The sequence below is a fragment of the Diceros bicornis genome, chromosome 23 (assembly GCF_020826845.1).
Source record: "Diceros bicornis minor isolate mBicDic1 chromosome 23, mDicBic1.mat.cur, whole genome shotgun sequence".
In the NCBI taxonomy this organism is placed as follows: Eukaryota; Metazoa; Chordata; class Mammalia; order Perissodactyla; family Rhinocerotidae; genus Diceros; species Diceros bicornis.
This window is the reverse complement of record NC_080762.1, coordinates 23,287,501-23,314,057: the sequence shown is the minus strand read 5'-3', so window position 1 is coordinate 23,314,057 and position 26,557 is coordinate 23,287,501. Positions and strand designations below refer to the sequence as shown.

Sequence of the window (26,557 nt, the reverse complement as noted above, 5' to 3'; positions counted from 1 at the left end):
GACCCTGGTGTTCTTTCCTTCACTCCACCCTGGACCACACTGCTGCTGCTATAAATGAATGAGTAAACTCATCCAACAGAGGGACAATTCATGTCTATTTTATGTAAGGTGTGGAGAGACAGGAAGAGGAAAAACACACAGCCTACGCACTGAAAGAACCAGAAATGAATTAAGCATAATTATACATAATATCACTAACTCTAGAAATCAAGGTCTATGAAGAAGATAAGAATGAATATAAGTGCTACACAACCCACAAAGAGACACCGCCCAAGAGGAAATGTTCAACAAGTTTTGTTATTCATACTCCTGTCTTTGCACTTCTGATTTACAGATCCTCTGGTCCCCGAGTCAGCGTAAATCATTCCTCTATGGAACACACGGCTGGATTGAATTTCTATCCTTTGCTGCAGTTCACCAAACAGGGAATATTAGACTCTTAGGCTCACTGAAATGGGACTCAGACCTGCCACCTCAATGTGTAGCTGGGGATCCTGAGGTCCGGGAGTGAAGGGACTTGCCCAAGTTTACAGAAGCCAGATGCCAGTTACTTTCTTTTCTCTGTTCAATTCCACTGTATTTGATCTCCATAGGTTGTCCTCTCATCTACCACAAGAGAAAACCAAACTCTCTATTCTGTAAGTCAGAATCTCTGTCACAGTAGACATTTTGAGTTACTTTGAGTTTCAAGAACATCTTTTGGTGGTAGGTTCAGAGGCAACTTTGAAGTCACAGTACAAACATCAACCCCGCAGATTTTATAGAATGAGCACGCAAAGGATTCTTACCCACAGCACTCTATAACCCCCTACTTTTATAGACAAGGAAACTAGAGTGCAGAGAAGCTAAACGATTTGTTCACTGCTACAGGGCTCAGACCTGTTATGGGATTCCAAGTTAATGCTCTTTCCACTCCACAGTCGGGCATTAATGAATTAACTAATTAATCAGTTAATTATTGTAACAGTTGAACAATCAAATGCTCTCAGTGCACCATTTCCTGCCCTCAAAGAGTTAAAAACAAAGGATACAAAATGACCAGTAGTTGGATTTAAAGCTGGCATTGGAGCCCTGGTACCCAGTAGCCGGGTCCTATTTTTTTTTTTCTTCCATAAACTCATTTCTAGCTTTATTAATGACTTGACTCACTCAGGGAAAATAGAGCTGATTAATTTACAGTGCAAATGAAAGAACTGTGGCATATGAACTTTGTCATTTCCGTTAGCGATCATATTATTTGGGCAAAATGGAAAGCAAAAACATGATTTTTTTTGGGAAAAAAAGATGATTTCGACCAAAAACTATTGTTTTGGGAATTTTGGGAGCTCTTTTCCTCTCCTCTGCTTCTCTTCCCAGGGCCATGCATCTGTCACTGAATGTCTTTATCAAGGGTGCCAAGACTCCCAAGTGGCACAGAAGCTTTTCTGGGAAAGATGTCACTCTGCAGCTGCCATTGGGATTAAATTAAATGAGGAAAAAGAAAGCACCTGTTACGTAGTAGGTGCCATGTAGATGCTCTCAACTTGTCTATGAAAGACTGGGAAATAAGGGGAGGAAAATGTAAGTAATCCATTCAAGGTCACAGGGCAAGATCCAGAAATGGGGCAAAGCAGAGAGCAGGGAGTCATAAGAAAAATTCTATACAGATAATGGGGTTGATAGCTTAAGTTTGAAAAACTTGGTGCCTGCAGAAAGAATCAAACTAAATCCCTGAATCATAATAAGCATCAATAAACATTAGCTTTCTCTTCCTCCTCCCCCTCTTTATTCTTCTTTTCCATCATCAAGGCCATCATCAAAATCATTACCACTGTCATCCTCATTATTTCTGATGATACCATGTTCAACCTTTCCTGTTAGGGTTTTAAGATTCCCTTGGATTTGCTTTAATTTGCCCCATTCTTCTCTCCTGATCCTTAAGCAACAAGATCCACATGATAAATCCTCATACGGTCTTAGCATGTCTCACACTCCACCACAAATTGAATGGATGAAGGTACATTATTAAAGCTGCCATGGGAGGTGATGTGGAATACTGAGGCATCGAGATCATATATGTTTATCAACTGAAAACTTTGGATTGAACATTAAGGGTCCTGGGTTTCCCGCTCACCAATCGTGTAACCTTAGATTAAGTCTCCTCCTGGCTCTGAGTCTCAGGCTCCCCATCTTTAAATGGACTACTTAGGAGCAGAGAAAAGGTCACACGGGGATGAGAATGAGAATTGCAAAACCCTTGTCTAGAAGGTTGTGCATTTTAAAATTATTTTCATCTGCAGATAACTTCCATTTGCAACCTCTATTCAGCTAGAGGACAGTGACTTAACTCACTCAATTCTAGGTCACCCTCCTCTGTTTTCCTGGCATGGGGTGGAAAGTGGTGGGTCAAACAGGGCAAGAAATGCCTGACTCTCATCACTACACAGTGCCTTTTTAAAAGAACACTAAAAGTGCTATTGTTTTTTACTAAAAAAAAAAAGTATTACTGAAACGAGTATTACTGAGTGCCAATCATGTGCCTGATACTGTGCTGGAGGAAGAGTGGACAGAGACATGAATAAGATGCTACTTCTGTAGAGAAGCTCATAGTTTAATAGCAGAGCTTAAAAAAGCAAAACAAAACTATGATTTTGAGCAAGTGTCTTACCTTCTCTGTATCTCACTTTCTTCCTCTGTAAACAAGGATGAAAATAGCATCTTATAGGAATTTTTTTTTTTGAGGCTTAAATGTATCATTGTAGGTAAAGTGCTTACAACAGTACCTGGGACACAGTAAGCACTCAATTAATGTTAGTTATTATTTTTATCATCATCATCGGGATCGTCATCTAAATGCAGTACAAGTGGTAAGCTCTACAGTTGGTCTGGCGGATTTGGGGAGCAGTAGGTCAAACATGTGGAGTTTAAATTGTGAGGTGGGAGAAGGACTTTGGGAAAGAGCCAGGCAGGGGCCAGGGCAGGGGATGAAACACGGACTCATTGGGAAGACAAGGATGTTTGAGCTGTTTTACACGGTACGGTAAGAGGTGCATGTTTTATGCTTTAGACCAATGTTTCTCAAATTTGTATGTAGTATGGATCCCTGTGAAAGGGAAAACATTTTCATAGAATATGTTTCATAGAATCTTCTAATGTTCTTTTAAATTATCTTTAAATATTTTAAGCATAAAGCTGGGTGGAAACTCCTCATATCTATGGCTTTTATGCATCTTGAAGACCAAAATAAATTTTCCAAATAAAACATAAACAAAACTATAAAACTATACAAATTCAAATTAACAAGATAATGGATGATGTTGTCTTGTTGCCATTTGCAGCATGACGTGGTAGAGGACTGTTTGGGTTCCGAATTCATGTCCTGTCATGTGCTCTGTGATGACTCAGTTTGCTTTGATGTCATGCCATTCAGCCTCCAATCATCTGTGCTGTGTCATTGGCACACCATCCACTGTCATTTTCTCCTCAGTTCTGAGGCCGATCTCCCTTTATTATAAAATTGTACTATAGAAAGTCCAGCGCATGTTTCAATTAACTTTTTCCTCGAGATTATCATTGAAATTGAACATAAAATTAAGAAAATATTCGCTGAGAGCCCATGAACCTCCATGAATATTTCTGAAGACACTAAGGTTCTTGAGCCCCAGTTTGAGAAACACTGTTTTATATTACTTGGGTGTGGTAGTGAAGGTTGAAATAGAGCAGAAGTTCACAAGGCAGTGAGAGGATTGATGGGAGAACCCAAAGGAGAGTCAAAATGCGGGTCCCCAAGCCTCACCTCTAGAGGTTCTTTTTCAGTGGGGTGTGGAGAGTTTGGAGAGAGCTCAGGAATCCAATGGTTTCCGGGAGATACTTACACATAATCACATTTGAAAACCACCACTTGGTTAAATAATCTCTAAGAACAGAAGCACCTAGAGTGTTCTCATTTTGGACTAATTTTTATCTTTGTTTGAAATAGATACCCATGCAAATCCTGTGGAGATGTCCAAGTTCACAAATACGTTGAAAATGTAGATTAGAAGAAACTTAACTGGGACAATTTAACAATCTGGCTGTTAAAACAGAAACCCCTCTCAGCCCTAAGGTCAAACACAGATCAAAAGTAGGCAAGGCCACCTCCTTTGGGATGATCCAGCCCCCCCATGGAAAGAATACTCCTTCCACTACACTCTTGAAGAGGCTTGGCTTGTCCTCCTATTTAGCTTTTCTTTTTTTCGGCCTTGTAATGAATGATTTTCAGGTTTGCCTCCTCCCTCAGCCTTGACTTCATCGTGGACAAGAAATCACGTCTTCCACGTATTACAGCCCTACCCCCTCCACCCATCTGCTTGTGTGGCCATTTCAAGGAAGAGTTCTCTGGAAAGTCAGGTCAACTTTTGATGTAAAAGACCTCAATACATTCTCTTTAAAAGAGCAGAGTGTGAGGAAGGGTGGGCAGGAGAGAGAAGGAGAACGAGCAGAGAAAGTTGCTTGAATTGATTCTCCCCCATACAGACACAAGGCTTTAGAAGAGAGGCTTTCTTCCAGCACCTTTGTAGATGCAGTCTCCTATCAAAGGGAACCTAGTAACTGATTAACAATGTTTCTTTTGCATATCAGAGGCTCACCCAATCCCTTAATTGTTTAATTAATAAATTAACTAATGAATTAAGTGATTAATGAATGAATGAATTCATTAATGTTTAAAATAGAAGACCCTTAGGAAGACATTTGGGAAAAGCAGCACGGAGACAGGGAAAGAATCCAGATTTTTAGCCACACTGTGCAAATCCTGGTTCCCCCACTTAGCAGAGATGTGACTTTAGACAAGTCCCATCACCTCCCATAGCCTCAGTTTCCTCATTTGCAAAATGACAAAATATGACCCTCGTCTCAGGGTAGTTATGAGCCTGAGAGATGCGGACAGTAAAGCTATGAGAACACGTGAGACAATCAATAAACGGCACTATTTAGTTCAAAGCTATAATTTCTAGCTAAGGAAGCTGAGATTCAGGGAAATCTCAGCAGAAACTAGACAATGATCACAATGACTTGTACTGTCACCAGTTGATTTTTATTGAGCATTTATTAAGTGTTAGGTGCCACACAAAAAACTGTACAGTGTTACCTTACAACGGTCCTATGAAGTGGGTGTTTTCATTCTCCACTCTGGAGATGTGGAAATTGGCACTTATGAGTCAAATAACTTGCCCAGGAGGATCTCAAAGGGCTAGAGCTGAGCTACAAACTCAGCCAGGCTGGCGCTAAATCTCTTCAACACTCTACCTCCACTTCCCGGTTGAGTGCTCTCCCCTCGACCCTCTTGTTCCAGGTCTGGAATAAGCACCAGATCTGATCCAACCTTACTGGGAAATGGCAGGTTCCAGGAGCCTCCAATGTGGGGTGGGGTGTTTATTATCTACAATGCCTACAGGTGGGCATGCCGTCCTGTGCCAGGCCCTCCACTGTCCTGACAGGACCCTTATCTGCACCTCTGTGTGATTTTGCAGGACTGAGCTCTTAGGGACCGAGATTACTTCACTTTTGGGAGGCCTTGCATTTGGTCAGCAGGGCTCTAGTTAAGGCAATTAATTCCCCTCACAGGAGCCATCGAACACGCGTTAGCTGCTAATACTGCTCGATCCTTATCAGACTAAACTGAGTTTAACCTCAGACACTAAGGAGAAAAGGTCCATCCCTGGCTGACGATCAATCCTCTGAGACCCCCAGTGAGCCAGAAAATGAGTAAATCTGGTGCCTCCTATGCCTGGGTCCCCAAGAAAGGAAATACAGAATGAGTGTGTCACAAACATTTATCAAGCGAAGGTAATCTGATCATCTCTAGCAGTTCCTCCTAAAGGATGAAATTCATGTGGGCCCTCAGCTTTCACTTTCCCTCTTCCCTTACAGAAAAAAGGGAAAAACTCTCACAACTCTTTAGCAACAGAATTATCCACATTTTGCACGTTTAATAGTCATAGTAACAATGCCCTCCGAGTACAGAGATTTTTCTCCGTACCATAGATACTGTGGCTTTTTAAAAAGAGTTCCAGAGCTACTCTTTGTGAGATGGAGAGTGTCTTGTTTGGAATTGAGATGGATATAATTTAAGGTTTACATCCTTTTTGAGCCCCAGGCTGAGTGTGTGACCACATTCAGGACAGCTGGGTGTGTGCTGTTGTGAGGTGATCACGATGCAGACACTGGACTAGATGTTGACCGGTCCCTCCTGGCCCTTCCCTCCCTGTCTTTATGGCACCACACATCATTTTGCTGCCTAAACACAACGGTGAAGGCAACATTAATGGCATATCTGTCAAAAATAAGAAGACCTCTCTGTGAGGATCTTTTAGCAAAAGCCATTTTATCTTAGAAATCTGTGGGCAGCTGACAGGTGGAGAGAATGGGACTTGTCTTACCCGGAGATCATTCAGTGGGAAGCCTTGTATCCTTAGTCAGCAAGGCCTTTCTTGTTTGAGCAAAGCCCAGAGCAACTTAAAAAAGAGTGTTAAGTGTAAATACCAAAGAGAGATTCAGAAAATCCAAACTCCCATGGAATTGGTTTACTTTTCAGGGGAGGAGATGATGTCAAGAAAGGTTAAATAATAGCTTCATGCTTTTTTCAACGTGTTGCTCCACTAACTGATAAAGGAATCACCTTTTATTTAGGTTTAGGTTTAGGAAGGATCATTTAGGCAAGGAAGCCTTTCTCTTTCTCTCTCTTTTTGTTTGAATGTTAATTGTACTACTGATTCTCAGTGACGGAGAGAGAGACGAATGTTACCGAAGCCGTCTAGGGAATCTTTTCAAAATATGCCTACTCATTTTACTCTTGCCTGCCCATTTATCCCGAGATGTGGCCCTGGCCTGGACACCCGGGGAGCATATTGCTATAGCGGTACCTGGGGCGCAGGATTTGGGGAACTCGCCCAAGGGGTTCTGGAATGCTATCCTCTACTCCCTCCTCTTAGGACCTACTGAATGGGGGCACAGCAGAGCTGATGAGTACAAGAAACAGAGATTCCTTTGACCCACACAGATGATAGTGAATTTTATTAGCCTACCTTTCACAGTTAGGTCCAGCGTAGTTTTCTTTACAAATACACCGAACAGCTCCATTTTTCCTATAGCAGGATTCTGCAAAACTAGAGTTGTAAGAGAATATTAGAAGTCAATTCCAACATATATAATAAAAATATATATTTTTTAAATGCAAGCCGAAAACACATTCCAAAGCCAGAAGTAAAATAATCAAATTTTACCCGCGATTTTAGATTTATATGAAAATTTCTTCTTATTTCCACCACTTTTTGTGTATACATTTGAAAATTTCTCCCTGTTTTTCTGCACCAGATCTCTTCCACTCTTCAAGGTCATGAACCAGTTCTAAACTATACTCTATAATCTCCAGAGAACCTTAACTGCTTTCGTGTATACCTTGAAGATTGGGAATAAAGGGTTCAAGGACTGGCTCAGTTGACCAAACTCACAAAGCAAGTACTCAAGTAAGAAATAGGACCCACAGTAAAATGGTTCTGGTCCATCCATGGAACCCCCTCATGATTCTTTTTTTTTTTGATAATAAAAATGAGGACACAGGAAAGAAAAGTAATAAAAATATTGTTTAAGCAGAATAAATATCTTAAGTATTAAGGTAGGGGAAATGGAATATTATTCTCCACATGTTTGGAAAACTCTACATTGACACATGAATCCATCCATATGAGGGATGTGTGAAAAATTTTATAGACTTTTAAATGAGTCTTGGCTTAGGTATTGTACAATCAATGAAGTGTGACCCATGGTTCTCACATTCCAGCATGTCTCAGCAATTTTGCCCTAATGGTCTTTAGAGAAAAGCAAATGGATGTGTTTGCTTTGTTTGAAGACATTTACAAAATCAGTCAGAACACAATATGTGCTTCTCAGTGAAAGGCAGTACCCGCAGTTTATTTTCCTTAACAGTTTGGATAAAAATATTTCAACAAAATTACATTTCTTTGGCCTTTACCCTTTACTTTGCTTGTTCTTATTCCTCAGCCTACTTAAAGAAACACTGTCAGTTAGGAATCCAGAACATGAACAAACCCTCACGCATGTTTCTTTGAAGATGTTCCACCCAGCGGCCTGCCCACGGCTTGGAGGACTGAAACATCTGCCGGTGTCTGGAGCCGTCTGCCTTGAGCTAACGTCCTGCTGTTTCAAATAGACGACATTTTCCTTAATTGGAGCGATTACCATAGCTACTGGTAGACATGGAAGATGTCTGGCCAACCCCAAAATAAATAAATGAACTCTGTGCAAATGGTCCCTGGGTGTAGCTATGTGATCATTGGTTTCTGTGGTGGGAGACTCAGAGGCGGTACCAGCCACTGAGGGTTCCTTCTTTGTTTTTCATCAGCATTAATTGTTTATATTTTCTTAGGGTAAAGTCTGTTTTTGGCTAGGGAAATGAAAACACTGTGTCTTTCTCAGCCCACACTAACAGCCATGGCGCCCTCTCCAAGTGGAAGGGAGCCTGTTGCTCTTGGAAAACCCTTAGGGAGCCTAAAGAAAAATAGACTCAGCATTGTTTGTTTGCTGAACTCCCTCAAGCATTATTTCCTTGCTTTCTAATGTGGCTATTGTAACTGGAAATCCCAATCCTGGATCTGGAGACTCAACCAGTGGATCTTTCAAAGTGTAATTCAGATTCATACTTGGTGCCTTTCTGAGCTCAAATAGAAGTCCTGGAACTTTAATTTTTATAGAGAGTAGGAATATGAATAAAAAGAGCTGAAAGAGGTAATGGGCCATTTGATTTTTTTGGTAAGATATTTGATTAGTATTTGAGATTAGTTAACTCGGTCAATAAGAAGTCCAGATCAAAGGCTAGAACTTCATAGGATCCAGGCACATTTATCCTGTTCTGTGACCACAGACTACCCTCCCTCCCTTTTTTAGCCAGTTTTTTCCCTCAAGGGATTTGGGAAATAGAACTATTGCCACTACTGAGAAAGCAGATCTCTCATATCCTTCCCAATTCCTCCACACTCCCACATAATGTTTTTTATTTGTAGGTTGTGTATTTTTGCTTTTGTGTTAATTTTTAGCAGGTTTCTCAACCTCAAATCTGCACTACAGAGACTTGAGTTTTTCAATCTGTAAATATGTACCTAACTTCAGAGCACATTCCCTAAGTCCCTTGATTGCTCTTTTGAACCCGAATCTACTCACACACACCAAGAAAGACCATGGGTGGAAGTGGTGATCCTTGAGGCCTATGGAATCTGTTTCCTCTTTCAAAACAGGAAGCTCATTACCCAACTGTCAAGTTTCTGCTTCATTTAATTGAAACAGTTAACAGCCTTCAGAAGAGCTTCTTGATCAACTGAAATACTGGATAATTTGCTCAAAAGGTAAAAAATCATTTGCTTTAGGAGCTTCAAAATACCACTGTATTTTGACCTATTTTAATGAGGGCAGGACTTTTTGACTGTTTTGTTCACTGCTGTGACCAGCGACCAGTACATGACTGGCTGGATCATAATAAGTAGCTGGATAAATATTTGTTGATTGCATGTAGACAAGACTTCTCAAGAGGAATGAGGTTCCAAAGTCTCTTAAGATGTTAATGTCAGATAATTTAGGTAAGAAAGTCTTGTCATATGAATGGGGCAAAAAGTGCAAAAGTTGGACAATATAACTCGAAGGAAGCTTTTGGGGTTGCCTTTCTAACTCATCTGTTAGTTTCTAAAGAAACTGCAGCTCAAAGCTTATAAACCTATTTTGAGCAGATGATGGTTTGTTTACATGGAAGAACGAGTGAAACCTGTTATTAGAAAGTTGGAGGTAAATATATTTAACAAAATAACTATACCACGGCAAGGGAGCGGCATGCTGAACACCCCATCAGATATGGTTCAGACTAATGTTTCAGAGCACGATATTAATGAAGAGTTAAGGAATGTACCTACACAAGACAAAGGGAACTCATAAATCAGGACACACTTGAGTGAAAATAACAGAACAACTAATGTTTGAGTTTTCTAGTCTCACTCTCAGTACCATCCATTTTGCACACATTATTAATACCATCGGACGTGAAAAATCACAACGCAAGGGCTGAGGCAGTTTAATGGTTTCTAAAGAAAGATGGGGCTGTAAAACATCTGACTTACTTCTTCACTGACTGTCAGACTTATCAGAGGATTTGAACAAATTGTAAGGTCTTAGGTGAAATGTTAGTCAATATTGGTGTTCAATTAAGGAAAAAAATTTAGGGGGACATTTGATGGTCATTTTTTCTCTTTATAAGAAAGTATGTGTGTGTGGCACGCATTCAGGCCTTTTAAAAGTTATTTTATATGCATTATTTAACTTAACCTTTACAACAGTTATCAATTAAATATTATATCCAAACATTTATAACAGTGCCTGCCATAGAGTAAGCAAAATATGTGTTAGAAAAAATACAAAGGATGCGTTCAGTAAAGCCAACATCTACCATATACTTTTCCATGTGTAAGGCACCAACCCTCATGCTCCACACATATTATTTTAGTCCGACCCTATGAGGTAGATCCTTTTACCAACTTTGATTTACCAAGGGAAAAACTAAGGTCCAGAGCAGGTAAAGGAATCAATGAATGGAACCAAGATCTGAATCCAGTCTCCTTGACCCCAAATCCCAAGGAAAGTGAGACATGGGAAGAAAGTACCTTGTCTGAGACCACACAACTATTATATGCCAAAGCAGGCACATAACTCTTTCCACTTGTTGTATCATAAAAAAATATATATATATTTGGTTTTTGTTCCTGGTTCCTGGCACAGAGCTCCTAAAACCCTTGGAATTTCCTGAGCGATAAGACTGTCTTTTGTTATTTGTAATGAGCCCCTTTCAATCATACCTAAGTTTATGCTAATCAGGTGACTCTTGTTGGGCCCCTAAGTAGCTTCAGGATGGGGGCTGGTCTGCCAGAGGAACCAAACACATGATTAGAAGGTTGGAACTTTCAACCCCATCCCTTCCCCCACCTCAAGGGAGGGCAATGGGGCTGGAGATTGAGTTCAATCACCAATGATTTAATCAATCATGCCTATGTGATGAAAATTTGATAAAAACTCTTAAACCACAAAGTTTGGGAAGCTTTTAGGTTGGTGAACACATTGATTTGCTGAGAAGATGGTGCACCTGGAAAGAGAGCACATAGAAGCTCTGCTCCCTCCCAAATTTCCCTCCATACCTTGACCTATGCATCTTACCCATTTGGCTATTTCTGAGCTGTATCCTTCATAATAAAACTGTAATCGTAAGTATAGCACTTTCCTGAGTTCTGTGAGTCATTCTAGAAAATTATCAAACCTCGGGGGGCATTGAGAGAACCCCTGAATTTGTAGTCAACTGGGCAGAAATGTGAGTAGCCTGAGGATGCCATCTGTGGCTGACTTCTGAAGTAGGACTGAGCCATTAACCTACGGAGTCTGCACTAATTCTGGGTCATCAGTGTCAGAACTGAATTGACTGTAGGACCCCTAGTTGGCGTCAGAGAATTGGAGAACAGGTTGATATTTGGAAAACCAAGTACCAGTATACCATCTTAATTCTACATTCTGTCATTTTTAAGCCAATAAAATGGCCAGTCGTGACTTGACTATTGGATTTCTACATATTGTGTGCCTGAAAATAATTCTACTATTTCCATTAAGATGTATGTCTATTCTCTTTAACTTCTCACTTAGGTCACAACATAGCCAGAAGCGAAAATTAGTTTTCTTGGAACTCTTCCATAAGCTGTCGGCCTAAAGCATGCATTTTGTTTATCTGTGTTCTAATTCTGATCTAAAAGCCTAGCTGGCTGCCACATGTAGGGAAATGTCTGCTCTGCGAGAGTCAGAAGAAACACTACTAGTGAAAACATCAGATTATAGTGAGTCTGTTGGCATTACCAGTTGTGATCTCTCTAGGTCAAGGGATAGCCAAGAAAAAATGAGACTAGCTTTGCTTACAAAAAGAGAGACTTCATTGATTTTGTGACCCCCTCCCCCATATTTTGGGAACAGAGTCATCACCTATACCACAAGCGCTTAAGCTCCCCTGAAAGTGTATTTAGGCTAGAGACCTTTCCTATATTGTTTCCAGTCTTGTCTCAAATTGAGGTACCCAATTTTGACTGTGGGAAAACCTTAGAACACTGGATAGGGCAGGAAAAAAAAAAAAAAAAGGGAAAGGAGATAAGCAGTAGAAGAGACCATTTTCCTTCAGGACTTACTTGGCCACGTGGGGCAGGGGACAGGGGCACGGCTGGCAGAACCGGGGGGCTCCCCTGATGGAATCTCCGATATAACCATCGAGACATTTCTCACAGTGCTCTCCTGTCGTGTTCCGCTGACAGTGCTATGAGACAAAAGATAGGAAAATTGACAAGGACACAAAAGAAATTTTATACACAGCAAATCTGGAAACCAAGCAATACTTCAAGCTACGGGGATGTCAAGCTTGACAAAATAGATGATGTGCATCGGTACTGATCAGCACAAAGGAACCACGCTGGCCCCAGTCAATGCTGGAAAGTGTAGACAATGGTGGATGACTTCATCCTGGACTTCTGTGTGTGCACTAGCAGCCTGGGGACTCTCTTTAGAGTTTGTGCGCAGAGGGAATTATTCATCAGTTACACAATTCAATTCAGAATGATAATCAGAATGATCAAACTCTGGGTATTCTAGAGCATCAGCTTACTGACTTGGAATGAATATGATATGAAAAAAAAAAATCCCCCCTGGTGTTTACCCGTGACAATGGGAACAATTTAAGGATTTACGGGCTTGGAAGAACAAAATGTGCCAGACTGAAGCATAAATGGAGTAGAAGGTAGACAAAGAATATTCTGCTAATGGGTTGGTATCTTGGATAATGACATACAAGAAACAGTAAGCTGGTTTATTGTATGATTTTTTCCATTTGTAGTGAGGATAATTGGAAGAAAAGCATAAAATAGCTCTTCTTCTGCCTAAAGAAGGCCTGTTCATCATTCAAGATCTGCACCACGCCTCGAAACCTCCAGGAATTCCTCCCTGAAGCTCCCCTCCCTGATCCTTCCCTCCTTCCACTACCCACAAGGTAGTGTTATAATCTGTTCCCAGTCTCAGTAGCCCTGCTCCCCACACTGCATCTTTCAGCCCTGTACTGCCATCATCTTAAATGGAGTAGGTACTCTAGTTGTTTGCCGAGTGATGGATGAATCTCTGACTAGTACTCTACAATAGGCAGTGATGCAAGTCCACTGATATTTTCTCCAACTGGACTGGACTGGATTTCACAAAGCAATGCCATTAGCACTGTGACATTTTCATCTCCACATTCGCCAGAGTGTATAAAAGTTGAATAGGGTTTTCAGTGAAAGATGGTACTGTTAGACTCAGAAGGCCATTGAAGAGGCACTCTCCTGCTTGAGTAATTCCCTTGGTACATCTATGCACAAAAGCTTCAACAGACTCAACTTGTTTCGAACAGTGCTCTGTGGAGGAACCTCGGGGAAGGCAAGATGGAACAGTAGTAAGCTGAACTCTGAGCTCTTTATTTTTGTATTTATGTTCTATTTTGAGGTTGAAAATAAAATAATAGTGAAGTCCTGCTCTAAACATTTTACCTAGATTAAATAACTTAATTATCACAATAATTCTAACGTTAAGTTACTATTTTTTTTCTTTTATTTTACATATGAAGAGATGGAGGCACAGAGAGGTTAAATAAATTGCCCAACATCACACAGACAGTAGACAGCAAAAGGGAGATTCAAATTCAGGCAATCTGGCTCCGGAGGCTAGGCTGTTGATTTTGACGTTATACCGCTTCTCCAGTGTGTTAGAAAAAAGGCTCCTTTCCCAAAAGAGCTGTAAAATGACCATATAGAAAGTGTCAGACTATTTTACTAACAGTCTGAGCTTCAAATCAAATACAACAGACCAGTCAGAAGGGAGGAATCCTAATGTGGGCAACAGGCTATCACGGTTGAACACTCTTGGGGCATTTGATCAGCCACTAGGTATGGACAGTCTTTGGCCCCTGATTAGAATTCTGCGAGCAGAACAGAATTTAGAGGCTAGTTCAGATTGCCTGACAGATCAATGAGAAACTGAAAAATGGAGTACGATGTGCAAGCAACAGGATATTAACATATTTCTCTCACAGTTCTTAATATTGTATCTAGTGCTAAGTCAGCCTTTAGTAAATATTTGTTGGAAAAAAAGGAAGGAAAAAGTGGGAAAGGGTGAATTAGTGAATTAGTGTCTGGAGCAAATAAATGAAATTAACATGCACCTGAAGCCAGCTCAAACTTGGTGGCAATCTCTCACTGCAAGGAAAGCCAATGAGCCTTGCCCAACCACCAAGAATCTAAGCCAGAAACAATCTGATAGGGCTGCTTGTAAACTGGGGTCAAATTTGTCTGAGTCCTTGTTGGACAAACGAAGCCCATCTGTGTAGAAGAAAATAGGCCCGTTGTAAGATGTTAGGTCATTCTTCATGCCTGAAGCGACTACTAAGCAGCAAAAATGAGCTAATTCCCAATTCTATCCTCTTATGGCTCGAGCGATGCTTTGGATTCCTTGTCAGGGCTCTAATTCTGCCATGGCAGCCATGGGGAGCAATTACTCTCGAAGGCAAAGCCACCGAATTTCTCCAACCTCTAAATGCACAGAGTGCAAACACTGACTTCCTCATCTGCCTTCTTTTAGAGGATTTGTTATGAAATTCCCTGAAAGGCATTGATGCACATTCTGGGAGCTGGGCAGAGACAGTGCTGCAGGCAGGGATAAAGGTCCCTAGCTCCTCCATTTTCTAGCTGGTTGACTTTGAACAAGTCACTTGACCTTTCTGGGTTTATATCCCCTATCTGTAAAATGAGGACCTAGACTAGATGGCCTGTAAGCTGTCTTCTGGGTCTGAAAATCTTTAACTCTGAGATTGCAAATATCCCTTTACTCTCACTGCTCTGCCATTTAAAAAACAGAAAAGAAAAATGACGATAATAAATAAGCATTTTGTTGGGGAGGGGAAGAATTTATTTTTTAATAAAATTGGCCCCACTTAAAAAATGCAAAATGCATTCTGAATCTTTGACCAGTGGTTGAGAAAGCTACATCTAGACAACCAATTGCAGACAAGTGTTAGGAATGACACGTGAGCACCAGTTGTGTCTCCTTCACGTGAGAAATGATGTCTCTCCATGACTTGGCCACAGCACCAGCATAATGTAGGAAGAAGGCCTGAAAGGATCAGGTTAGCCTTCGTGTGCTTTGTCACATGCTTCATGCAAGACTAGTCTGCCTAGATCTGTGGTTCTCAAAGTATGTCTAGGGAGGTCAAGACTATTCTCGTGATAATACTAAAATTTTATTTATCTTTTGCACTCTCATTTTCTCTTGTACGTAAGGTGGGAGTTTCCTGAGGCTACACGATATGGAGATCTCACCATGGATAGATACAGAAGCAGATATGAGATCCAGCTGCCTTCTATTAAGCCAGACATGAAAGATAGTTTCGATTTGTAAAATATGTTTATACTTTATAAAAACATTATTTATGTTAACATGAAATGGGTATATTATTGCTATTTTCAAATAATTTAATAAGAAAATATTATAAAAAAATTTCAGTTTTAAATTACAAATGTAGTAAATATGGATGGATATAACCCACGTAAACCAAAGCTCTTTGGCAACTTGAATAATTCTTATGAGTGTAAAGGGCTCAAGAGACCAAAAAGTTTGAGAACTATTGCTCTGTCTAGGTCAGTGCTTCTCAAACTTCAGTGTGCACACTGATGACCTGGGGATCTTGTGAAAATGCAGATGGTGACTCAGGATGTCTGGGTTGAGGCCCGAGTGTCTGCATTTCCAGCAAGCTCCCAAGTATCGCCAGTGCTGCTGGTCTAGACTGTACTTTGAGAAGCAAGATTATAGGCAGAAACACTAGTATAGGTACCACTGTTTGCTAGTTACTCACCATTGGGCCCGAGCCTGAGTCTCTAGCGTAACAAGACAGTACATACCACTGCAATAAAGAGTGACCTAAGTGTCTCATAAATTATAAAATGAAAGGTTTTTGCATTTAAGTTAATTTTATTAACCAATTCATTCATTCACTTAACAAACCTGGATTAAGCTGATATCATGACAGACAATGAGCTGTGACTGTTACTAAAATGAAGAAGACCCAATTCATTTATGTCATTTTGTCACATGGGTCATTTTATGAAGAAGACCTGGTACCTACTTTTGAGTAATTTGCAACTTGTGAGGGAAACAGAGAGGTAAACAGACAATAGTCTACTGTGCTAGCTGCTATGACTGAGGTGTGGATAAAGCACCGACCTGCCCCGGGACAAAGAGGAAGGAAGTGTTCTAGCTCTTCCTGAGAAAGTTGGAGAAGGCTTAACAGAAGTGGTGACATTTGAACAGGGCCTTGAAGGATAAGCAAGAAATCCCAGGGAGGGAACAGGGAACACAAGTTCAGACACAGAGTATGAAAGTACAGAGTAAGTTGAGGTGACACTGAGAAGCTTAGTAGGGCTGGAGTAAAAACCTCTGAAGGATGTTGGAAAGGGAGATGCCTTGATTAGGGTGTGTTTTTGAAAGATGGCTCCTTTGCTAGTGTGGAAGACAGATTAGGGGAAGGAGAGTCTGGAGCGGGGCACGGTGAGCAGTGGGGAGCTGTGACAGCGGTCAGGGAGGGATGCTGTGGGTGTGAATCAAAGCAGTGGGACAGCATGGAAGAGAGGAGGCTTTCTCCTAGGTTGAATTGGTAAGATTTGGTGTCCAGTTAAATGCTAGGGAAGAGGACAAGAAAGTTGATAGAGCATCTGGAACATCTGAGCATAGGGGGTTGGCAGAATGGTGCTGTCATTAATTGAGGTGGGGAATATCAGCAGAAGACCAGGTACGTTCAGGATTGGGAGGAGAAGCACAAACAATGTATAGAGAACTTATTTGCATTCCGTTCCCATCATATTCTTATATTGGGGGCACAATGCAACAGGGAGCTCCACTGAGCTATCCATCCTTAAAATTCTTTGGACATGAAATTTTCTGATTTTGCTTCAAAACTTTAGCTAGCATGGAACCAAATCCATCACTATTTGCAAAAATTTGGGGGTTTTCCACATTTGCAATAGATTGGAAAATTGTCAAAATTTTAATGTAAGAATTATGCACTTGATCTAGGTACCAATTTTATAGCTGCAAGTAAAACAGGAAAGAGAAGTCTCTATAACTCAATTTCTTCTTGCTGTTGGACACCTAATCAATGTGCTGGTTTATTGATCACACACGCTTAGTCTTACGGGGACTTACATTGGTTGATTTCTGCCTTGCACACATAATAAAGAAGAGTTTGAAAATCAGGAGAAAAATGCTAGTGTCTGCATAAATTAGAGATGTAATATCTTGGCTTTCCTGAATGAGGTTTTAATTAAGCTTTGAGAGTAATAAAAAATTCATTAGCCTTCAATATATTGGATTACTTCCCTTTCTCCATTGTGCTTAGGGTAGAGTAGAAGTCCATCTGAATATTGGTGTCTTTTTAATTATAAAATTATTCCAGGCAGTTGTAGAAAATTTGGGCAAGTATACTCTTGAGTGAAAAGAAGAAAATAAAATCCATCCGTGTTTCCACCAGCCAGATGCAAATATATAACAGCTTGATGTGTCTCTCTAGATTTCAATTATATTTTTGCAGTTTTTTTAGTGATTTCAAATCTGAATATTTTGATTCAGATTTAGAATTTTTTTTTTTCTGAAATGCTGGCACATAAAATCTTTTTAGTTTTTCATTTGATTGTCACTGAGCAGATGGGGGGTTCTGCATGTTTCTAAAGCTCCCATGGTCCTTTACATTGAGCGTCATTACATTGGTCATGGCCACAAGCATTTTCAAGCAGCTGTTCTGTCCCTACAGTTTTCAGCCCACACAATGGGAACCGCTTAACCCATAGCCTAGAGTAGTGTCTGGCATATAGGTGGTGCTCAAAAAATGCTTATTTGTTAAATGAATCAATGAAATCAATGGACAGACCAATCCCTAGTCAAAAGGAACTTGAGGAGCCCTGTGCCAGCGATGAACTTTAAGTCAGATTTGCTCCACTCTAGCTCTGCTCAGTGGGCTCCTGGCTTTCTCTTCCAGTTCTTTAGATGGTAAGCAGTCTTAGTCATGGCCCCTTCTTGGTTCTCTGTATTTAGCTTCTAGATCTGGGATAAAATATGGGTTATCTGCGACCAGGCATTCCTGCCACCAGCCATCTGTCTGCTTCTACCTGTTTCTTCCCCTCAATTTCTTTCTCATGCTTCCTTCTGGAATTTTCCTAGAGAGCCTGCCATATCCACCGGAGTTGCCTGGGCTTGGGGGCCTTGCCTAGCTGACTCAGCTGAGAACTCTGCCCAATGTGTTGCAGGTCTGATAAGATGCAAGGTGGCCCTTTGGAGAGACGCCCAATACATACTGAACGTCTTTAATTAAGCCACTTTTCCCTTAGCCACCTTTCTGCACTTGGAGGGTTAGTGTTCCTCTTGTAAAGAAATCTCTATGCTTTTTTGATATGTCTAAAGTGGTAGCATAACGTTGTCTACTCTATATTTTATTGTCGAATGGCTTAGTTCCTTAAAATCAGTTGGTAAAATATAAGGTCAAATTGAAATTGGACATTGGAATGGAGAAAGAATTAGAAGCAATTGGAGGAGGACAAGGCAGAGGGGTTATAAGCCTTAAAAATAAAAGCAAAATAAAATAAAAGAAAAGACGGTCTTTTATTTTTGGTTGCTTATAGAAGATGGGAGAAATGAGTTAGACCAGCCAAACTGCGAGAAGTGACTCTGGTGCCCACAGTAAGCGCAAGGAAGTGTTCACGTGGAGTACTGCTTCTTTTCTGGCTTTCTGAGAGCTGAGAATGAGCTGGGGCAACAGGCAAGGAGCTAAGAAACCCGCTCTGCTCCACCAGTAGGCTGGAATAGGGACGCCAAAGGAAACAGAAAAAATGGAGTTTGATTCCAGCGAGACACCACAGATTTAATACATTTGCCAACTAAGTGACAAAATATTCTTTCTGTATTAGCAAGCCTCTTTAGCTCCCTCACTTAACGTTTAATTAAATACAAATTGCATCCTTTTTGGTCTTTCTAAATTAAATTTATAAGAATATATCTATATATTCAGCTTTAGGGGATAAGATTGTGGGTGATTTTCACTTTGAATTCCATGTACAGTATATATCTTTATTGTTGTTTTGTGTGTTTTTTACATTGAGCATATATTACTTTAATCAAGGGGAAAAAAGGTATTTCCCTCTGGGTTCGGTGGAGTGGGGGAACCACGATTAGGATGAGTAGGATGGTTCTTTCTTTTTTTTTTTCCAAATGTTCTGGCTTGGATCAAAGTGATTGCTGGAAGATTGGCAACTTCCCTGAGTGTGCATATAAATATTCACACCCCAGCTCATCCCCAAACTTTTATTAGAACCTGGTATGCCTCAGGAACTGTGAAGGAATCACGTGATGACCGTGCCCCTCAGATAAAAGCATGACAGCTCCTTTTCTGTCCCTGTCATTGTAAGGAAGAGTGGCTTTGTCATACCTCTCCATAGGCACTAGCAGGAGGGACTTTCTTCTCCTTTAATTTATTTCAATCTCCCGTCCTACTGACTGCCTAACAGCAGCCGATGGGCTTGCAGTCCCTACTGTCTTATATTTTAAAAACCGGATAACAAAGAGCCTTTAATTGGTCAAATTATCAGAGATGTACATTATTAGTTCCAGCGCATCCATGGGATTTTCTTTTCAAATGTCACTGGGATTAAAATAACAGGAAACCGGAGATGGAAGCATGAGAAAGGCGTGGACTTTGGCAGCTGTGTGTGCCTACACTGCTACAGAGGACATCCTGGATGTGACAGTTATTTAAGAAGATGGGGGAAGGGGAGAACAGAGACACTAGGACTAAGCAAACACTACAGAGACAGCAACGTTTAGTGTCTGCCACTTAATTCTCTGTCCCTAGGAAAATGGCAAATGCTAGGTTGAAAATAAATGAAAACATTCTAATTTGCATCTTAATGTCATGCATGAGTAAAATAACACCTTCATGTGCATACCCTGGAGACCACTTAAAATTAAAATTATCTGTTTAATGGGGACAATTATGCTAACTTTGAGGTAAATAGGTGTGCTTAATTAAGTATTCTTGTAGTTTATGCAAAAATATTCTTGCAGTTTTGGAAGGCCTCTTTTGCCTCGTAGAAACTGAAGAATCTAATCTTCCTGTTATATTGTACAGCTCATGAAGGAAAACATGATCTTAGGGCATAAGTCTTTTTTTTTGCCTCCTGTGACTTCTACTAAAGCCACTTCCGAAAAATATTTCAATTCCCATTTTCACTAAGTTGTCAGGCCATTCAGTGAAAATGGGAAACTCATAGCAAGCACTTTTTTGCTAGAAGGCTTCTCAGTCTCCTCCATAAGTCTCTATCATGTTTCACTGAGGAACAGTCTGTTGGAGAATTCATTTCAATTAAAGAAAAAGGAAAGCCTCTGGGGGCTTGAACACAGAATTACAAAGACCACAAGGCCAAAGCTTTCATTATTATTAGCTATTTGGTTCAAATATATTTTTTTCTTTTTACTAATTTTGATCTATAGACCCGACTATCGTAAGTTATAAAATAGGCTATGAAACAACTGTTATATTCTCTTGGTTTATGTGGAGTGAAGCCAAACATATGGCAAACTATACTATTACAGAGGAATTTGGATGGATGATTTCCTCTTCTGTGTATGATCAATCCCATCGCCATTGGCCTACAGCAGGAAACCAGCTGCTGGGAGTGGGAGCAGTGGGGCAGTTACTGCCAGGAGCACACAGGCATTCAGACACGAGCCTTGGTGGCCAGTTAAAATCATAAGCCATTTATATGAGGTGTTTTACAGGAAAAGGTGAAGGGTAAAAGTGAGATTAATTAGCGGTTTGCTCCTACTCCTGAGCAGGTAGCTCAAACGTCCAGGAAGAATACTTTATCCCCACCCAAGATGCAAAGGCACAGTGAAATATGTGAAAAGTGCTAGGTTCCCCGGACCTACCACACAGAATCCTGAGCCGTCCAAGCACTCGTTGGAATTCCCGTTACAGTCACAGGGCGAACACTCTCCTGACTGGGCCAGAAAGAATCCAGCATCACATTTCTGAAACAGACACAACAAAAGCATTTTCATTACTGAAAAGATCAATTTTGGTCAATATTTTCTGAGAGGAATAAGAGGAGATGATTATTAAACTAAATACTTCTTTACAAAATGTACTAAAAGGAACTCTTCATACCACCATTTAGTGATGTATATCCAATTTTCTTTGTTATGTATTTTTTTCCCTTCTTTCACTTTTCAGGAGAACAGGAGCACCTTTAACACTGTCCCATCGTTGTAAGGAAGAATAAGATTTTAGGAAACAGTAAAGGAGAAAGAAATTTTATAATGCTTTCTTCCAAAACCAAGCCAAACCAAACCATGACTATTAGTCATGGTAAGGAATTGCATCATGTTCCCTATAAATAAAGACTATGGTTTCAGAAATTATTGACTATGTCATAAGAACTTGGAGTTGTATCTTTCATAAATTTGGGCTCTTAAAAAATTCTGTTTCTTCAGATTCTAAAATTTTAAAGGGAGGAGTTAGGAAATTAATGAATTCTTACACTTATCAGGTCCTGTGTGGGTCCTGTTCATATATTTCATTTATCTTCATAACTCTGTGAGGAACACATTATTTTCCTTCATTCTACTGATGAGATAATTAGACCCAGAGGTGCTAAGTGGTTTGTGGTGATGTTAAACTATCTTGCAATGTACCAGTCTACCCATACAACAATGAATTGCCCTCCCCAAATGTCACTAATGCTCCAGTTGAGAAACTTTGTGAGATTGTTCCTGGTTTCTGTGATTGGGCTTATGAATATGGGCTTATGTATTTCATGTTTCTTTGGAATGTCTCGATGATGCGAGGCATAAATGGCATTATAGGCCTGGAAGTCCACTCCTTGCCCATCAGACAGATTTACGTCTAAAGAATTCCAGACAGATAAGAATCTAGATTGTTTCCACAAACTTACAGAGTAGGAGATTTCACATCACACCCCTCATTGACTCATTGTAGTTCGCACTGTCCTGGCTACCGGGAAATTTTTCATTATATCTGGCTGAAGTCCCTCTGACTGCTATGCAAACCCATTTCCTCTTGCTTTTTTGTCTGTAAAGAAAGAATCACTAGCTACTATTCACAGTATAAAAACACCACCAGTTTGGATCCTAAAACTAAAATCTAATATTTTCCATTTGGAGGAAGATTAATAGAGAATAATAATATTTTCCCATGAAGAAAAGGCAAAGAAATTCCATCTTTCTAAGTGAGGGAAAGTAAGGCTGAGAGGGGACCAATTTATAATTTATAACGGCGAGTTTGTGGTTGATAGTAAGTCTTTTTCTCAGTTTCCACTAGGGAACAAAAGAGAGGGAAAGGTGCTAAATTGCGGCAGGAAGCATTGAATTTACATCATCTAATTTCACAAGTTTTTGACCTTTATTTCAAAGTATAAAAAATACATGTTTTCATTATGATGCAGTACTACAGATAGGTATACATATATATAGCTCAGAAAAAGGATTCACAAAACAATAATTACCCTTACTATGTGCCATGTACTTTAAACCTATTTTATTTAAAAATATATCCTGGTCATGAGACATAAAATTGATGTGATCACCCATGAAAGTGTTGCTTCCTGGTCTGACATTGGGAGGGTTTTTGTTATAAAAGGAGTGGGTAAGAATGGTGAGGGGTTTAGTATTAATTATTGCAGTAGGCTCCAAAACACCTGTTTCCCAGCTCTCTAACGGACCATATTATAGACGTTGGGGGAGCTTCCGATTCAGTAGTACTGCTGGTGAAGCAAAAAAAAATCTGCATTAAAAAAATTGTATTTTTTAAAAATTTATTTTAATTTTGTCCAGCTTTATTGAGATATAATTGACATATAACATTGTGTAAGTTTAAGGTGCACAATGTGTTGATTTGATACATTTATGTATTACAAAATGATTACTACTATAAAAGTGTTAGTTAATACCTCCATCATGTCACATAATTAGCATTTCTTTTTTGTGGTGAGAACAATTAAGATCTATTCTCTTAGCAGCTTTCAAGTATATAATACAGTATTATTAACTATAATCCCCATGCTGTACATTAAATACCCAGAACTTGTTAATCTTATAACTGGAAGTTTGTACCCTTTGACCAACATCTCCCCATTTTCTTCACCCTCAGCCCCTGTGACCACCATTCTGGTCTCTGTTTCTATGATTTCCAACGACTGGGGCTGAGAATGGAGGTGCATTTGGAGGAGAAAAGCACATGGTGGGGGCAGGGAGCCTGGTAGTGATGCCTGGAAAAGGGGCATGAGAAGATCTATTTGTACCATGAATGATGATAAAGACTTTCCTTTGGCCTGAGGAATCAAATTTCAGTAAAGGTGTTTTGAATTGACATTACTTTATAATTTTATTTATTTATTTTTTCCCCCGACGCCCCAGTAGATAGTTGTATGTCATAGCTGCACATCCTTCATGCCTCAGCATGGCCGGAGAGGCGGTGTGTCGGTGCGCGCCCGGGATCCGAACCCCGAACCCCGGGCCGCCAGCAGCAGAGCGCGCGCACCCAACCGCTAAGCCACGGGGCCGGCCCGACATTACTTTAAATCATTCCTGCAGTTTTCTTCTGAAGAAGACAAAGAAAATTAAGATTTGCCCTGAATAAATGCATCATTTTGAATACGACAGTGGCTAATCCCTTACGTCTCTGGGGCTCTGGCTAAATCAAGAGACTCATTTTTAAAAAATAAAAATAAAATCATCACAACATAGAAAAACAAACAAAACAAAAATTTGGTAAATTTTGTATTTTAGAATAGCTTTAAGTTTACAGAAAAATTATGAAGGATTAAAGAGTCTCTTGAAGATTCCAATGTGCGACCAGCTTTGGAAGGACTGCTTCAAAGCATCTCTCACAGTGCCTTGTACATATTCATTGCTCAGTGAACTTTTGTGATGTGAATGGTGTGGACCAGGATAGGAAATCTGAGGCATATGTGCTGTTGGAAACCAATGGCTTACACTGTTAATCCAGCCACTGCTCTCTGCTAGGGCTGGATTTAGTTTAGAATCTTTTTCAACACAGTCCAGGCAGCCACTGCCTAGACTGGATTGTGTGCAAGATGAAATCTTTATGTTATGCCAAGTTTAGGAGGAGACTTGACTCTGGGAGTCTGTCATTATCCACTTATCCACTCCCCAGGCTAAGGCTCTGATCTGTGAAGAATGACTTGATTCCAGTCTCTCATACTGTGGGAGATGGGAAGAAAAAGGGAGGCAGGAATAGGGTTGTATGGAGCAGTCATTTGGATGATATCTTCTAATTCATCTATCCAGAGTAGAAGTACCATTTTTAAATTCACATAAAGGCACCACATAGGCTAATGGAAACCTTGGGCATGGGGAGCTTCTGACGCCGTTACTAAAGCCCGTGCGCTGGATACCTTGGACCTTGTGTTGTAGAACTTTAGAGGATTCCTTGGAATGTTAAATTGTTAAGTGGTTCAAGAGAAATTTGTATATCCTCAAGGAAGAGCTGTTTAACGTTGTTTCTTTTGCGTGGAAATATTTCATCATGGCTCCAGAAGGTTCTGTTAGTTTTTACTGAATCTCTTCTTGAAATTTTATAAGAAATGGCAAAATTGACCTTTGTTATAATACTAAAAGGTAGCTATTTTCAAGGACGAAAGCAGAGCTATTGCTTAATTTTGTTCCTGGTTAACAATCTCTTTGCTTAGCAATTCTAAGACCCGTGCTATTTAGAGGCTTGTGAAAGCTGAATGATCTGCCCACAAAGAAAATAATGTCTGTCTGCTTTCTTTTGGAATACTCTCTAGAATTTACTGAACAAAGATGGTGTTTATGTATATGTGTGTATAAGGAAGAGAAGTCTTGCAATCAATTTTTAGATGCTGTACTGAGCTCTCTTTCCCACATGAGAAGAATGACCTCAGCTGACAACTGTATAAATGCATGGGTGGCTGATTTTAGCATTCAGAGGATTTGTACCTTCTGGGATGGTGCCACGGCCTTTAAAAAAATTAATAACAATAACAAGGATAATAATGATGATGATAATTATATCATAGTTACCATTTATTGAGGGCCTAGATACCAAGTATTGTGATAAGTGCTTTATCCACATTATGGTATTTGCTCTTCATGACAATGCTGTGAGTTAGGGATAACTATCTGCATTTTAGAAATGAACAAACTGAGGATCAGAGAAGATAAAAAAATGTATCCAGTGTCACACAGCTTTGTAAGGGCTTCAGATCAATCCAAATCTTGTTCTTTCTCTACTATAACATCTGCCCCTCATAAATAAATAAATAAAGTTTAAAAAATTTATTTAATTGAAACTTTAATTAATTGAACATAAATATCTACCATGTTTAGGTCACTGTGCTGGTCAGTGACTGGAACAGTCATATAGTTCTCTCATTTTAGCCGACAATGGCCCTATGAGGGAGGTTCTGTTACCTTCATTTCATAGATGAGGTCTTTGTGGCTTACAGAGATTTGTTACCCAGGCCAAGTAACACTGATAAGAAATGGCGGACCCAACATTTAGATCCTTTGTTTGACTACCAAGCTTGAGCTCTTAACCATCTGGTCTACCATTAATATATATTAACCAAACCCTTCTCATTGGGCATTTAGGTTATTTCCAAATTTTTGCTGTTAAAAACAGTCTAAAGCAAGCTGAAATGGATAAAAAAAAAAAAAAAAAAGTAAAATCTCTCCTGTAAATGCCAGAAAAAAAATCTTAAAAAATAGATACATGCTTAACATTATATAAAGTTATTAATATATAAAAACCATTGAATGGGAATATTTACCTTTTAAACAATCTATTTCAGCCACATTGTCATTTTGACCAACTACTTTCCACTAAATTATTTGTAGACCATTTACAGCTCTCCATTCTTAAGCCACTCTATTATTACAGCTTGCCTCCTGCTCTAACTAAGGTTAGATTAATCAATAACATTTACTTCTGCCTTTGAAGAATATGAGTGAAAATTGCCATTTGCTTACTTTGCTATAATTAGTGTGGTGTTTGGTTTGGAGTAAAAATCAATGTATGTGTACTTGACTAATTTTACATTTATAGATTTTAGAACTAGATGGAACTTGAGGAAATTAGTGTGGTATACCCACGTGCCACTTATATTTAAAGGAACTGGGAATGACAGTATATGTTGATATCATTGCAGAAGGCATTATTTCCAGAGGTCCATCATGTAATCACAATATTAATTATTTCACAAGGTATAATAAAGTAAGATTGTTTTTTAGCAAAGAGGATAACATTTATACAACTGATTAATCACTTTTATCCTAATTCCAAGAAGTCTCCTTGAGAACACTAGACTTAAACCGATAATACTGTCACTATACAGAA

At 39.7% G+C, this 26,557-nt stretch overlaps 1 protein-coding gene across 1 annotated transcript in view; it reads right to left on the bottom strand.

Moving 5' to 3' along the window:
* LAMA4 (laminin subunit alpha 4) overlaps positions 1-26,557 on the bottom strand; it is a 133,633-nt gene that overhangs the window by 76,352 nt on the left and 30,724 nt on the right. The window contains exons 2-4 of the mRNA XM_058566427.1: positions 21,088-21,189; positions 12,234-12,358; positions 7,044-7,124 (exon numbers count right to left, since the gene is read on the bottom strand). Of these exons, the coding sequence (XP_058422410.1) occupies positions 7,044-7,124; positions 12,234-12,358; positions 21,088-21,189 (308 nt within the window). The remainder of the gene's footprint in view (positions 1-7,043; positions 7,125-12,233; positions 12,359-21,087; positions 21,190-26,557) is intronic.